The sequence below is a fragment of the Rhodnius prolixus genome, unplaced genomic scaffold, assembly GCF_049639745.1.
Source record: "Rhodnius prolixus isolate KJV_2025 unplaced genomic scaffold, Rpr scaffold_8, whole genome shotgun sequence".
NCBI lineage: Eukaryota > Metazoa > Arthropoda > Insecta > Hemiptera > Reduviidae > Rhodnius > Rhodnius prolixus.
Genome location: NW_027411593.1, coordinates 19,324,460 through 19,341,256, shown reverse-complemented (window position 1 = coordinate 19,341,256; position 16,797 = coordinate 19,324,460). Strand labels below are relative to the sequence as shown.

Genomic DNA, 16,797 nt, shown 5'->3' with positions numbered 1-16,797 from the left:
GAATTGGCGACTGGCCGCAGTTAAGTGAATGCACTTTCTGTTGATTCAATTCTTTCCAAAACATAATGGAGCTTTGGTGGCTCTAAATTAAAATTGTAGAATTTGAACTTTATGCTACTTACCGTTTTTGAGTGATGAGGACCGTACACTTCTCTCTTTGTCTCTCAACACGTACATACTTTTTTTTTTTAAATATATATTTGCCTTTGTCATTAGCGTCCATTTTACGAGTATTCCCAATTTAATTTTGCTTGTAAAAATATTGCTCTGCCCATGTAATGTGTTTACTACCTGATAATCCGAAAGGAAGTCCTCTGGAAAGTTGAGAGAAATCTTCCGGCCACTTTCATAATAGATTACTGCTTGATTAATTAACAAATACACAACATAAACATTTTTACAATTTTGTAAAATAGTGGCAAGGACCACTGCTTGCAGTACTTCTTCTCACAAAGGAACCAGATAATAATCAGTAACAACTGATTTATATTATATATAGTATATACGTTTTGGTTTTAATTAAGTAGTCGCACTTTTCAGAGGTGGAGTTGAATTAAGAGTTTGGAAAGCAATACTTGCTTGGAGAAGAGATCATAAACCTCAGAATAACCACAGAAAACCTGATAAATCTGTTATAGTAAACAACAATTACCCGAATGTTACAAATAATCATCAATTATAAAACTAGTTTTTTTAATTTTTTTTTTTATGTAACCAGTAGGATTCTGTTTTTCATTATTATTACTACCTTTAGGTTATAATTTGAAAAAGAATGAAAGAAGCTTTAACTATTTTTTAGGATTGTTGTAAATATTTTCGCACTGAGGAACCATGTACATATAGGGATCCTGTATTTTATATTATAGTATAATACTAAATTTCAATACATAATTTAAATAAAAAATTAACCTAAATTTTGTACGAGTATATAGACAATGTGCCAATATATATATATGTATATTATAATTTTTAAAGTTAGGTACTAAATAAATATTGATCGTTCTAATAGCTTGTGAGAGAAATACAATTTTGTGATGAAATTTTGTTTTAAAAAAATTATTAGGCTCCGTATTTTTAGAGAAATTAAATAAACCAAAATTGATTATTTTATTTTGAAGTAGAGAAATATTTGTACCAGAACTGATTTTAAAATATTGTAGCTGTATTATTAGAAATAATATCTTCCACCTAGATGATTTTTTTAAATATAAGTTTTCTTCTTCTTTTTTCGACTTCTTTTATAATTTCTCACAAAATTAATTTTGATTTTTATCATTTTTGCAGCATATTTTGAAATAGGAAAGTTTTCTTAATAGTAATTTGTAAGTGCTTTCTTATTTATATTGCAGGGTAAATTAAATATTTACATTTGAGAGTTTGTTGTTGAAATAATCATTATAGATAGTTACTGAATTGAACAAGTTGCAATTTTATATATAATTGATTTTTGTTAAAACTGAGCAAAACCAAAGTTATGTCAAAATTGAATCCGCATAGTAATATATTTCTGTTTCTTATATATTTTATAAAACATAAATAGTTATATCAAAATAAGAAAAATATTTATACAAACAAGTTTAAAATTATCTTTTTTTATATTGTTTAAATAATTTTTTGTTATATTTTTATTATTTCTAATTTTTAACTCAGTTAAAGTTGAAAGAAATTATCCTGTTTGATAATCTTTCGTTACATTAAAGTTATACTTTTAAATAAAAAGTACTAAAATATGACTGCAATTTTGTTCTTAATACTCTTTTTCTAAACATAATGAACCCAGTTTCATAAGCTTTTTGTGAACCCGTACTCTACGATAATACATTTTTTCAGCTTGAAATCAGTGCTCAATGTCAAATTAGTTTCGAAGTAATCACCGTCAATCGAAATTCATAGCAATTTTAATGGTCTAAGTAGGTTTGAAACTATTCATGAAGGTATCTTGAATGGCATATCACTCTGCGCTTGGTAGTGAAACCACTGAAGAGCATGTTACGTTTCAAAAAAAGGAACGTAATTATTACATAAAACATGCAGGTCAAAGGATACATACACTCCAGATAACTTGAGAAGATGTAAAGACGGTATGCTAAGCAAGGTGCCACACCTCAGCTCAACTGCTCGGACTTTATCTTTAAAATTCAAATGTATTTAAAATATTTATTAAAAATTACTTGAAAGAAATATTGTTTGAATGTTATTTTCGACATGAAGTTCAGAAAGTCCTCTTCAATTACTACTAAAATTAGGTTGGTTATTATAGATAAAAATATAACAATAAAAAGTTTTGTAGGCGGTTATAAAAAAGTGAACGTAGCGTAATAAAAAATACAAATAATAGTTTGATTTTTTAAATTGTAAATCATAAAAATTATACAATATAGTTCAGATTAATCCAGAAGATGGATTAATAATTTTGGAATATTGAGTTTGACTCACTGTCAGAAGCAATTTAATGTTCATAAGAATAAAGCTAAAATTTCGAACATAAAGATTAGTTGACCATCTTTATTCAATAATTTTTCCTTTTTGTTTTTATTGACATAGGCTTTGAAGATTCCCTATTAATTTTAATTGAATCATTTCTTTGGGAAGTAGTTTTAGGAGGGTTTAGGTGGTTTCTCTTTTCAAGTGCTTTTTAAAGCTTGGCTTTCTCAATTGTAAAGCTTTATCGCAGTAAAACAGATCCTACTATTTGTAAAGCCGACTAAAATTTATTCAAATTCAAAATTGAAGAAAATTTGTAAGTTAGAACTTTATTTAAGTAATTATCTCTCCATATCCATTGGAAAACCTATATTCGATCTTTTTTTTTTTAAGAAAGCATAAGAAATAAGTTCAAAATAAAATTGTAAAATTTTCTCTCTTGAAGTTTTTTGTTTATGAAATGCTTTTCACGTTATGAAAAATTTTGTTTAGCCTCATTATTATTCATGGCAAAAGTGGAGAATACATTCCACTCTTTGCAACCATCTACATATGTATATTTGTATGTACATAATTTAAACCCTTCTTCTATTATATTTTGCATATAAACCAGCTGAGCCAGACACTTTATGAAATTGTTCTGTTTACACAAATAATTGTATTTGTTACACTGTTAGTTTCTTCAAAATATAAACATATGTACATAACAGCATTTCACTTACTTAATTCACATGTAGTGGATGGCGCAGGGGTGAGTGGGTTAAGAACGGAGCCTTTGGGAACTAGACGTCTGCTCGAAGTCTTATTATTTAAAAAATAAAAATAAAATAATATATAAAAAAAAAGCATACTTATTTGAAGTCATTCCCAACCAAACGCGGCTTGTGAGGGATCTCCCAAAGAGCATGAGTACTGGAGAAGGATATACTCTAGAGGAAGCACTTCTACATCATCTCATCACTTAAGTAATATTGTTAACCAAACAATAATGGATCGCTAAAATTAATGGGCAGTTATAGATAAAATCAACCATTTTATGAAAAGAAGTATAAATAACTGACGAAGGTAGTTTAAAGTAAATAAAATTCTCTTTTAAATTCTATATTAGTTCATATCTGCAAATATTTTAAATTTCTTAAAGATATTAAAGATAAATTGTATTTGTAAAAAATTGTCGTATCATTGATTGCCTTAAAGACGAGGTGCTGCTGTGGATAGTGACTCGGCAGATTATTGTCAGAGACTAAATTTATTAATATTGCAATATTCACAAAATAATGAGAACTTAGTGTTCGTTCTACCGTTATTAACAGTTTTTCAAAAAATTTAAAAATTACAAATGTAAGGATTCTGATATTTCTAAATTGGTTACTGTTTCAATGTTTCTCGACTATGTTTCAATTAAAGCTTTTACAATTTTACTAGAACTATACAGAGGTAACGTTGAATTTTCTATTTTTTTATTCATTGGAACTGTAGCTTGAAATTTGAAGAAAGTATTTAACATTTTAGAATTGTTTGTTGAGTTCAAACATTAGGGCAGAGAAATGATTGTAATACAACCTTCTGATTTTGATGTATTGGAGTAAACCTAATTCCTTATATTTTCATCATTTTTTTTTTTTCTCTCCTGTTTCTCAATCACTTTCTTTTGAACATGTTTGTTAACCATTCCACGCTGATCTCGCATGGTCAGAAATCAAACATTGCTTGGTGCTACATAAAAGGAAGTGTATGGTTGTAGTGGAAGTTTAAGCTCCGCTAGGCTGTGTCAAGCCACTTTAATAAAGAGTATGTACATATGTGTGTGGGAAGAGGATGGTGTAACAGCAGAGTGCAAGTAGAAGGGTTCGCTTTGCTAGAGCTAGCTGCTATTCTAAATCACCCTTGGGTTGCTCTCCTCACATAGCTACGCATTAGAGATTGATTTTTTTCCCTTTCTTTTTTTTTTCCTATCTGTAATTAAAAATTCCCTTTACACTTTGAGGAAGGTAAATGTGATCGGGTTCAAGTACATATTATGAGAAAAGGTAAAAAAAAAAGCATTGCCCAACTTTAAAATCTCTTTAAGCCAACCGATAAGCAAACATTGAATAAGCTCGCCGGTATCAATAGCAATATCCTCCCAAAAAAGAAAGATTGGTTAAAAGCTTTGATTTTGTTTTACCAATATTTAAACTGACTTTCTCTAGAATTAGTTTTTTAAAAAAATCTTTGATTTATAATTTACCATTTTTTTCAATGCTAAGAGGAAGGCAATCATGCTATAATATACAGAATTTACCTGCATTTACTATACTATTAACAAGTATTAATACTTTCTGTTGAGGAATATAATGTTTACAAAAATTGATTAATGTGCCAATTCGTTCTGAGAGTTCTGTTTTTATAATTAGGTAGGAGTCTAGGGAAATTTTTGACATAGTTTTTATCAAATATGGATAAAATGTTAAAATGTGATACCCCCTCTTTAAAAAGAAGAATGTGAATGTTGATATGAAAATTAATAAGTAGGTAATAAATTTCATGTAGATTGAATAGAAACATTTCATAATAATGTAAGTACATATGTGTCTTTATTATGTAAGTACATATCTTTATAGTTGAAACAACTTAAGTTTTTTTTTTTTTTGTAATCTTTTACAGCTTCTGTCACCACATACAGTCGAACTTTAACTAATATTGTTACATGTTTCGTTAATTTAAAAGTGAGTAAAGATGTTTAAGGAATTTTTATATAATTTCCAAAAGTCTAATTTTAGGTTCTGTAATTTAAATAAAATTTTTATTTTAACTTAACTGGGTTAGAATTTACGGACAATAATTTATTGTTGCACCATTTTTAGCTGTATGTAATTGTATTTTCAAGAGGTGAAGCGGGCTTCTTTCTATACATTACCATCAATAGGCACTCTAATTCAATTTTTCGTTGGAACGCTTTCCCAGTCAGACATATTTACATAAAGGTCTCTTCACAGACTAGTCTGTGGATGGGAAGGCATAAAATTAAAGGGAGATAGAGAGAGATGTAAATGTTCCTTTTTACAATCAATTAACGAAGGCTCGGGGGGTCAGTCCCTTTTGCATTTTGTATATAATGGGAGTAGGCATGGTTCAAGGTAGAGCCCTCATTGCTATTCAAAATGGATTGTGTCAACTGGGTGCGGACGGAGCTGTGCTCTAGACCTTTGCTTTCTTTTGTAAACGCCACAAGGGTTGTTTTTTCTTTTCTCTTTGCTCGAAGGATAGTGCAACTCAACGCAAACCAGTGATAACATGAACTGAATTACATATATGTGTTTAACGAATGTTATATTTGTTAATTTTGTATGTTATCACGTTGGCATCCTGGGTTATTCAAATTAAAAAAAACCTTTACTCTTTTCCATTCAAAACCGCTGACGTATTTGGCGAAGCAGTATACATTCAGTCATACAGATTCTTATTGACTGCTAACTCAAATCGAAAAATTAATTCCAGGCAGTATAACTTATCTGTAGAAACATGACTGCTAATAAGAGATATAAGTTGAACTCGTTCGCGTGGGCAACGGGACATGTTATTTTTAGGGATAGAAAGGCTCACCCCAATTACTGAAACAGAATTTACTAAAATTTGGAGCAAAAAAATATGACACCAACAAGTCAGGAAAACTTTGGTGGAATCAACATGGATAAAACTATACTTCTTGTTCACCACCTGATTAATGTCTTCAAACCTCATATAATAGACGACTTACTTATGACAAAAATACAAACTGAATTGGACATTTTTCTTTTTCTTTTACTACCATCACTATACACTTCCAAACGTTAAATACACTATCAAAAATCTTTCTTCAAGAAAATCTCCAGATTATGGTCTCAGTACATCCAAAATACTCTAAAATATCCCTACAAGGCTATGATCGTACATTTAACACCCTGTTTTTCGTACTACATACTTTCGGCTATCAAAGAAGTATTCAGTGGTCCATATGATCCACAGACCAGGTAAACATGAACATATTCACTGATCTAACAGGCAGCCATAACTGCTTACTGTCGTCTCTAGAATAATTTCTTTATAAATCTTTCTTAAATAAATCAATCCCATAGCTTAATATTATACTAAACCACCAATTTGTAATAATGATATGTCCACGTTATGTGGTGGAAAGGAAACGAATGTTTGACGACTTATACAGGTATTTAGATGCACCATTTCGCTAAGAAGACATTATATTCTCCACCAATATCTATGTGCTTAAATCTATAGTAGAGCTAGCAATGAAATACGAATGTATTTAAAAGTTATAGCCGATTGGAGTGAATGGAAGAAAATGATTACAGAAGGATTACGTGATTTTAATTTCGGTTAAGCTATAAGGATGGCAGGAGCACAGAGTACTGATCCATCCATTAGCTGTAGTTTATGTAAATAGTTGTATACAGGGTGTTCAGCATAAGACTACGGTAACATAAGAAATCTGTGATTAATTGCAAAAAAGTAGGCCCCAAAACAGCGTCGGCATTATGAAAGGAATTCACCTACCATAAGAATATAACTGATCAGAATCATCAAATCCAGTACGATTTTTTGCAAACGTGTAATTTAATAATTAATTTATTTAAGAACTACATACAAAAATACATAATTTACATTATAAATGATAAAATAAAATAAAAAGAAGAAATTGGTGTATGATGTTAAATGAGCGTTAGGTACCAATTTGCAATTAATCACAGATTTCTGCATCAATTTGTAAAATAACCCCTATGCATTGTATACCTTTCGAAAGGTGATTGTATGTAGATGTTTTTCCTGAATAGTGCACGGTTTTTTCATATGAAGTGTTTTTGAGAAAAATGAAGTCAAAGTTTTTGGAAAAAATTAGAAACTTGCTATTTCTTATGTTTGGGCCACAATTTGAAATACTTAATATTATTATTTTGAAATATAAATTAGCTTATTTAAAAGGAAATTTAACCTTCTTTCTAATGAGCTAATTGAAATTGCTGCAGCTATAATAGTTTGAGAAATATAGACAACTGTTTGCTAAAAAGTAGTAGTACCTTGAAAAAACATAAAATTAAAAATATCTACAAAACGGAGCCGAATCGAGCCATAGTTTATATGGAATTTTTTGTTGTAAATGATGCCCAGAATCGCCTCCCGAAGTTACCGTAGTCTTATGCTGAACACCCTGTATAGTAGAGGGATGAATGTGTGAAGCGAATGCATTTCTAAATAAGAATGGAGAGTGATATTGTAGTGATAAGCACCTAGACGATGCTGCCTGTATACATAGACGATGCTGGCTGTATGGTGAAAGCCAATGCCAAAAAAAAGGCAAAAAAAACCCCCACCAATTTGGCATCAAATATCATCAAAACGTTACCTATGCTACCGAGTTGTTGATGTAATTGCTTTGGCACTGGAGATAAGCAGTTGTATTGGAGCCTTTTTTAAATGTAGCCCAGGACGTTAATCGTGTTTGACATCTTTTATTGTTTTTCAAATTGAAAATGAGTCTTCAACTCTCATTCCGCAAGCTACTTTCAGAAAGATTGGTGTAAGTCCTAGCTCAGCAATCAATCCTTTTTCATAGATGAGGCGAGAGTGCTGCAGCAGAGTATACTTGGCCCAATCCTCTACAGAGAATACACATCACACCTATACCGCATATAAACAAACCAAAAATATTCATTCTATATCACCTTCAAATAGACATTTATTTATCAAATAGAATTTTGGCAGAAAAGAGGCTAATTAAAATGAGCCCAAAGAAATGACAGCATGCTCTGGAGCAATCCTCTGGTGCGCTATCTTGGGCTCTTCAAAGACAATCGACTCACTTGGAAGACAAAACAAGACTTACAAAACAAAAAAGGACGCGCTAAACATCTATATTGGACGACACTTTAAAAGGCTCCTCATCTTCTAGATCGCATCAGATCTGCCTCTGTAACCACTCCCTCTCACCTGTATCGTTTTTATTATTATCCAAACTAAAAGTATTTCGTAAATTCACCATATTTCCAATAGCAGTAATATTTACAAAAGAAAAAGGACAGAAATGCGTTTCTACATTATGTTTCTTCGAAAAAAAAACAACAACTTATTTTTCTTTTAGGCGCTGTATTCTCACGCACGCCGCCAACAGTAGATTCAGCAGGTTTATGGGTGGTACAATTTACGCATCTCAGTGAGAACACGTACGACGATGATTTGCCAGGACATTTGTCCATATTGAACGTGTGCTGCTTCACAAATCAACTGGTCAACAATTGGTGAATTTTCTATTGAAGCGCAACCCTAATAGCCTATCCCCAACTTTCATGACAAGAATATATTAACCCCTCTTAAATTGTGAAAACGTATGCTTTTTTTAAAAAAAAAGAAATAAAAAATTATTGAATTCATGATTTATTAATTTCCTATTTTTTATGATTGATTTTCTAAGCCACAGCTATTGCCAAAAATCATTAAAAAAAGTAAAAAAATAATGGTTTTAATGGCTGTTAATAATTGAATATTTTTTATTTCTACCTAAGAATAAAGACTAGAAGATACCGAATTTATAATTAACATAATCAAAGAAAATTAAACTAAAATTTTATTTATGCAATTACAAATCGTGGTTAAAAAAGCTATCATATATTTTTTGTATGACTTTAATTGATTATTATTATTATTTAAGAGACGAGTACTGAAAACACTAGATCTAATTGAAAAATTATTCTGCTTTGGTTTCTCTAGTCATTTAAAGCCGCATATGTATTCAACATTTCAAATACTCTTTTTACATAAAGACCCACTTTTATTTCTGGTTGTTTCATTGTGAAAATTAGTTAAACAATTCTCAATGAAGTTCGACTTTAAGTTCTATTGTTACTAAAGAAACGTTAAACGATTAATAATCCGGCCTTATTAAAACTGTCCGGTAGGACAGTTGTATAAGGGTTGATCATCAAAAACTGCACGAAAAAGCGTAACGTTGAAAAACACCTAACTTTGACAATTTTTTTCTCTTTTTCTATAAAAGATAAAATTCCCAAATTTTCTTTAAATCTTACTCCAAACCCTCCTTTATAACTGTAACTTTTTTGCAACAGCCTAGATTTGATAGATATTGAGAAAAAAGATGCTGAAAATGAGCAAAAACGGCATTTTCAAAAATTGTTCTTGTTCTTGTTCTTCTTCTTGTTCTTCTTCTTCTTCTTCTTCTTCTTGTTGTTGTTGTTACCTTTTTTGTAAACAACGTAGCGCCTAAACGCGTGAACCGATTTTCATGAATGAGGTGTCATTCGAGTCGGAATGTTATGTAGATGTGCCTTTTGGGGGTCTCGATGCTGCACATCGAATGGGAGAGGAGTTAGCCCCCTTTATGTAAGGCCCCCTCCAAAATTATTATCATTAATTACTCTGTAAATCTTAGCCCGATTTTGATAAAATTTGGTAGGATGACAGGGTTAGGGCTCCCCTACGTAACATTAAAGCGACGATCTGTTCTTACACTTGTTAAGGGGAAGTATAGCAATCGTTTCAAATTATCGAAACGTGAACCGATTTTCATGAATAAAGTGTCATTCGAATCGAAATTTTGTACAGATTTGCACTTTAAAAGTCTCGACGCTGTGCCTCATAAGGAGGGGAGTTTGCCCCACCCAAGTAAGGTTATTACTAGTAAACTATTATTACCAATATTTCTACTCCTTAACAAAAACTTACAGTTTAAAATGTTAAGTATAAGGGTTGATTAAACGCCAAAAGGTACACAAATCAGCGAGTACCCAACATTTCATTAATACTTCATTAATAGTCAAGTAATTCTACTACATTAATTTTCATTAATAAGTTATTTTTTAGAATTTATTAGATGTCACAGACCCTTATGCTGGCCATTTTCGTCTACAAAATATATGTTCAAGTAGCACTGTAGATTGACTGTAATATCTAGTTATTTATAATAATCAAACTATTAATTACAGGTTAAAAAGAAAAAAAAATATGAGGCTAAAAAATTCAAAACTTTTTTTTTATAAAAAACTTACATTAATGATTTTATTTTATTTATTTATTTTTATTTTTAAATAAAAATCGTCGGTTTAAGTTCATTCTTTGATTAAAGTAATTGTCATTTTATGAAGTAGTCAAACGTTTATAATAATAGGTAATAATTATCTGGCTTTATCGCAAATAATATAGTTTTCTTCAATTACATTCTCAATCTAGGTGTTCTTCCCACAATGTTGTATATATGTAATATAAAGTAAATAAGATATGCATATTTTTAGGACAGCTAATTATTCCAGGATTTTACTATAAGCAAAAATTAGGGGGACTAAATTAAATTACAATTGAGAAATGAATAATTGTTGTTGAATAATCTACTTGTTATTATCTGAGTATTATTTGTGCTCACGAATATTTCGGTAAGACGAATTCAAGACAGTAGCCTACTCTAACTTTGTCTTTTTCTACATTAACATGCATGTACGTATATATGTGATTTATCATAATTATAACAAAAAAATATTATAAATGAAGTGGCCAGCATAAGGGTCTGTGACATCTAATAAATTCTAAAAAATAACTTATTAATGAAAATTAATGTAGTAGAATTACTTGACTATTAATGAAGTATTAATGAAATGTTGGGTACTCGCTGATTTGTGTACCTTTTGGCGTTTAATCAACCCTTATACTTAACATTTTAAACTGTAAGTTTTTGTTAAGGAGATTTTTGTACCTTTTGGATAGATTTTCCTTTTTGTCTATTTTACAAAGTTACATATCTTCTTAACAGATTTTTTTAAAATTTGGAATAAGCAATTCTATCATTATAACCTGAGAAGGTGTTAAGTCGGAACCGTAACTACCACTGGAGAGATCTTTTTATAGAATGATTATAGTTGCGTTCCCCCAAACCATCCTCAATAACAATTTTTTTGAAAAAGCGTTTTGAATAACATAGGAAGGTATTTGTACGTAAATAGCAAAATTAAACTGCGATTTCAGTACTTCCTTTTAAGAGGAGTAAGAAAAATAAACTACGATTGCAGTACTTCTCCCTAAAAGGCAAAGAGGAAAGATTTTTTAATCGAACGACAATTCATTGATTTAAATCGGTTCACTCATTGATAATTTAAACGATTGCAGTACTTCCTCTTAGTAGGTGTAAGAGCAAGATGGCACTTCACAGCCACGTAGAGGAGCTTTAACCACTTATTCGGGCTGAATTTTATCAAAATCGGACTAAGCGTTATAGAAATATTGGTGATAATAGTTTTAGAAAGGGTCTTATTTGGGTGGGGCAAACTCCCCTCCTTATGAGGCACGGCGTCGAGACTTTTAAAGTGCAAATCTGTACAAAATTTCGATTCGAATGACACTTCATTCATGAAAATCGGTTCACGTGACGATAATTTGAAACGATTGCTATACTTCCCCTTAAAAAGTGTTAGAGCTGATCGTCGCTTTAATGTTACGTAGGGGAGCCCTAACCCTATCACCCTACCAAATTTTATCAAAATCGGGCCAAGATTTACAGAGTAATTAGTAATAATAATTTTGGAGGGGGCCTTACATAAAGGGGGCTAACTCCTCTCCCATTCGATGTACAGCATCGAGACCCCCAAAAGGCACATCTACATAAAATTCCGAATCGAATGACACCTCATTCATGAAAATTGGTTCACGCGTTTAGGCGCTACGTTGTTTACAAAAAAGGTAACAACAACAACAAGAACAACAACAAGAACAACAACAAGAACAACAACAAGAACAAGAACATTTTTTGAAAAAGCCGTTTTTGCTCATTTTCGGCAACTTTTTTCTCGAAACCTATTAAATCTGGGTGGTTGCAAAAAAATTACAGTTATAAAGGAGGGTTTGGAGTAAGATTTAAAGAAAATTTGGGAATTTTATCTGTTATAGAAAAAGAGAAAAAAATTGTCAAAGTTGGGTGTTTTTCAACGTTACGCTTTTTCGTGCAGTTTTTGATGGTCAACCCTTATACAACTGTCCTACCGGACAGTTTTAATAACGGTTAGTCCGATTTTGATAAAATTTAGTAAGAAGAAGTGGTTAAAGCTCCTCTACGTGGCTGTGAAGTGCCATCATGCTTTTACACCTACTAAGAGGAAGTATTGCAATCGTTAAAATTTTCAATGAGTGAACCGATTTTCATCAATGAATTGTAGTTCGATTCAAAATCTTTGCCTCTTTGCCTTTTAGGGAGAAATACTGTAATCGCAGTTTATTTTTCTTACTCCTCTTAAAGGGAAGTACTGAAATCGCAGTTTAATTTTGCTATTTACGTACAAATTACCTTCCTATTTTATTCAAAACGCTTTCTCAAAAAAAATTATTATTGAGGATGGCTTGGGGACCGCAACTATAATCATTCTTTAAAAAGATCTGTCCAGTGGTAGTAACTCCGACTTAACACCTTTTCAGGTTATAATGATAAAATTAAATTTATTATTCCCAATTTTAATAAAATCTGTAAAGCAGATATGTAACTTTGCAAAACATACAAAAAAGAAAATCTGTCCAAAAGGTACAAAAATCTCTTTAACAAAAACTTACAGTTTAAAATGTTAAGTATAAGGGTTGATTAAACGCCAAAAGGTACACAAATCAGCTAGTACCCAACATTTCATTAATACTTCATTGATATTATTTTAAGTAATTTTACTACATTAATTTTCATTAATATTTTTTTGAATTTATTAGATGTTTCACAGACCCTTATGCTGGCCAGTTCATTCATTTTCTTTTTCTTTTTTTTTATGATTTAAGTCGCTTCAACAACTTCAACAATCTGCGGTTATTGGCGCTCGCAGCTTTTTTCAGTGCACTGCCGGCCTCCGGACAGTGTTCTCTCGTTACAGACAACTCTGTCCATCACCCGGACAGTGAGCTGTAAGAAGCTCTTAGAAAGAGAAAATCTAAGGGTCAGCAGCTGGATTCGAACCCGGAACCTCCACGTGGGAATCCAATATGCTAACCGCATAGCTAATCCCTTCCCTTTGTTCATTCATAATATTTTATTTTTTTGTTATAATTATGATAAAATGTATATTATATTTTCGTAATTAAATAGGTACTTTATTTTAGCTTTATTCCAAATTATTCTTCTGATTTATCTTTATTATGCTCTTTATTCTGAATAGTCACATATATCGTATGTATGTACATGCACGTTAAAGTAAAAAAAGACAAAGGCAGAGTCGGCTACTATTTAAATTTGAATCACGGATTTAAAACAATATTTCAGTCTAGAATTCGTCTTTCCGAAGTATTCGTGAGCACAAATAACGCGTAGGTAATATCAAGTAAATTATTCAGCAATAATTATTCATTTCTCAATTGTAATTTAATTTAGTCCCTCTAATTTTACTTATAGTAAAATACTGGAATAATTATGTTAGCTGTCATAAAAATATGCATATCTTATTTATCTTATTACAGTCAATCTAAGTTAAATGGTGTTCTACTTGAACAAATATTGTGTAGATTAAAATGGCCAGCATAAGGGTCTGTGAAACATCTAATAAATTCAAAAAAATATTAATGAAAATTAATGTAGTAAAATTACTTAAAATAATATCAATGAAGTATTAATGAAATGTTGGGTACTAGCTGATTTGTGTACCTTTTGGCGTTTAATCAACCCTTATACTTAACATTTTAAACTGTAAGTTTTTGTTAAAGAGTAATTATGTTAAAGGCTTACGTTTCTCCTTGTTAACTACTTCCTTAACAAATAATACTACGACATCACTACTACGGAGTCACAACCTGTGCAGAACATAGTATAGATGTGGGATGTGGGTAACCATACTCCTATAAAGCAACTGGTATACCAAATATCGCCAAAAATTCACTCTAGAACCCTGTTGTTGGGTAAGCAACCGATTTCTTAAGAAGTATTCCAAACATCTATCTTTGGTCTGACTTAGCTGATCTGTTTAATTAGTTACAATCACATCTTTTTGAACAGACTCAACCTTATTAATAAAATTGCTATAAGAATAATATACTGAGACATTATAATAGCAGACTTTTTCAAGCAAGCATCAGGCACTGGAGGCATCTGCTTGAGCTGCGCTATGTTCGAGGGATATCAAGTTGTAGGTAATTCGTAAATATTTTTTTTCACAGACTAGATGCTATCATTAGGAAGTTATAGAAGCCTGTTACTCACCAAGATCTACTTTTCTTTGATTCTATGATCTCTAAAAAAAATTAAGATGTCAGCAATCATATCTCGGTACCAAAAAGTAGTGTTATAAACCCTTGTTACAAGGGATTCAGAACAAAAATTATGCCTTCAACACCCTACAAAATTCAAAATGGTTCTTTCAAAAATTAGTTGCATTACTTTCTGGGTAAACTATTCATCTCCACATTCAAACTATCAACAGATTTATGTACAATATTTTGTGATCGTTAGTTTCATGAAACTATTAATTTCTGGCAACTGCTCTCTTCTTTCCTCTCTCACAATAAGTATAGATACGTCATCGGATGGGCGACATACAATAGAAGAAAAAAAATCTTTAATATATCTCACGTTATTTACAGATGAAATCATCGATAAAAATGATTGGACAAGGAAACTGCATTGCAGTCTCTCTTCTCTTTCTATTGTCCATTTGATTTTCTTTTTTATCTATTTCTTTGTCCACTGCATCTTATCCATTCAATCATCCCTTTTCCAAAATAGTCCTTTCACGTTCGCCTTTCTCATATTAACTGTATTTTTTTTCCTTTTCTTTTTTAATGTTTATCGAAAATAAATAAAACGTTACTATAGATCCCTATAAAGCTTGAAACTTTGTTTGCTACCTTTATTTTGTTCATTACCCTAATACTCCTAAAATATACTTGGAAGTAACAAGTCTTTTCGTTTTCGGCTATTTTACTTCAATTAGTAATAAAGAAAGGTCTTGATTCTTCATTCTTCAAGGTATAATCCAATTTGTGCCGACAATTTAATTCCTCTTTGATACCTCGAAGATTCTTAGAAGGCAAAGCATTGAGCAAAACCTCAATTCATTTTTTCTTCTGTAGACAATTGTTTATTTCGCTAAACTTGGGCACCAGAATAAGTTGTAATTCAAAAGTCTGAGCTACAAGCAGCGTAAGAAAGAATTTCAAACTTAGCTCATTAATTTCTGAGGCAATCTGGCGCAAAGTGCCATGCAGCATAATAACTTTTTTTACAGATGATTGAAAAAGAATATTTTGGATTGCAAGAACCTCACCCAATTGTATTGAATAAATTTCTCATATGATAGCTTGTCAATCGAGAATCAACTCGAAATGTACCACTCCTTTAAAGTTCCATTACTAAACAATAGAAAAGCACGCAAAGACTTTTGATGCACTCATAACTTCAATACTATTTTAATTAGATGTAAATGTTGGTTATACAATTATTTTCTTTTGGAGTTAACACATATTATTCTGAACATGATCAGTACTTTTCTTTGACTTTCTCGAATTGTGTTTAAAGAAAGCTTATAGTCTATATGGATAATTTGCAATATTTTAAATTAATTTTTCATTCTGAATAGTATAACATAAGATGGATAGATATTTAATCTCACCGTATTTTTCTTAGATAGATGAATGTCTAATGAACTTTCTGTAGGGGTTGTGGCTATTTTTTGTTTTTCTAAAAAACATAATGCATTCATTACTGTTCATTGTTTTTGTTGACTGATTCATTAATCCAAAAATGCCAATTTTAGTCATAATTTTTTTTTTATTGTGCCGAGCTTTCGACTAGGGACTAGGTAATCTTCAGGGCTTATTGTTTATATAATATGTTTACATGATTATTGTTAAGTTGGTATATCTTCTGCCTTGTTTGCTTAAGAAATCTTATGATTAAAACTCTTATTTTTTCATACTATTGGATTAATGCATTTAGTTAAGTGCTTCTTTCACATATTAAAGTTGTATATCCAAAAAATTAGTCAAATGGGACTTTGAGATTGGCAGTAAAAATAATAAATCTACTCTCTATCAGATTACATTCATAGATGTTCCTATTTCTACAATTCGCTGGAGTCTTTGGAGTTGAGGTTTCTTCACTTTCAGCCTTTTAATAATTGTATAACATTTCCCATTATTGTGGGACACACTATTAGTTGGAATGAGGAAATAAATTTGGATTGTATTGCTTGTATACACACATATATATATATAATAGTGCGTAGGTGTGTTTATTGATTGAATTGTGATAGACATGACGCAATATTACAATAATATTCTGATCAAACACTTTTCGCATCTATTCCTAATTTGTTTCTTTCATTTACATTCAAAAAGAGCTCCTTAAAATAGGTGAAAATTACTTTGATACAAATAATA

General features: G+C 30.9%; 1 protein-coding gene and 1 long non-coding RNA gene across 11 annotated transcripts in view; one reads left to right on the top strand and one right to left on the bottom strand.

The window, feature by feature from the left end:
• The window catches only part of Ask1 (apoptotic signal-regulating kinase 1), a 30,111-nt gene extending 21,280 nt beyond the window's left edge, over positions 1-8,831 (top strand). For 5 of the 10 annotated variants that reach the window (XM_074121968.1, XM_074121960.1, XM_074121969.1 and 2 more), the window contains 2 exons: positions 541-3,499; positions 8,540-8,831. In XM_074121968.1, coding sequence (XP_073978069.1) covers positions 541-682 — 142 coding nt within the window. In that variant the 3' untranslated portion in view covers positions 683-3,499; positions 8,540-8,831. Of the gene's footprint in view, positions 1-540; positions 3,500-4,820; positions 4,983-5,070; positions 5,133-8,539 lie in introns of all 10 variants that reach the window. The other 5 variants (XM_074121966.1, XM_074121962.1, XM_074121964.1 and 2 more) reach the window with 5 other exon arrangements.
• The window catches only part of LOC141450996 (uncharacterized), a 37,233-nt gene that overhangs the window by 2,795 nt on the left and 17,641 nt on the right, over positions 1-16,797 (bottom strand). The gene's annotated exons all lie outside the window — the stretch shown is intronic.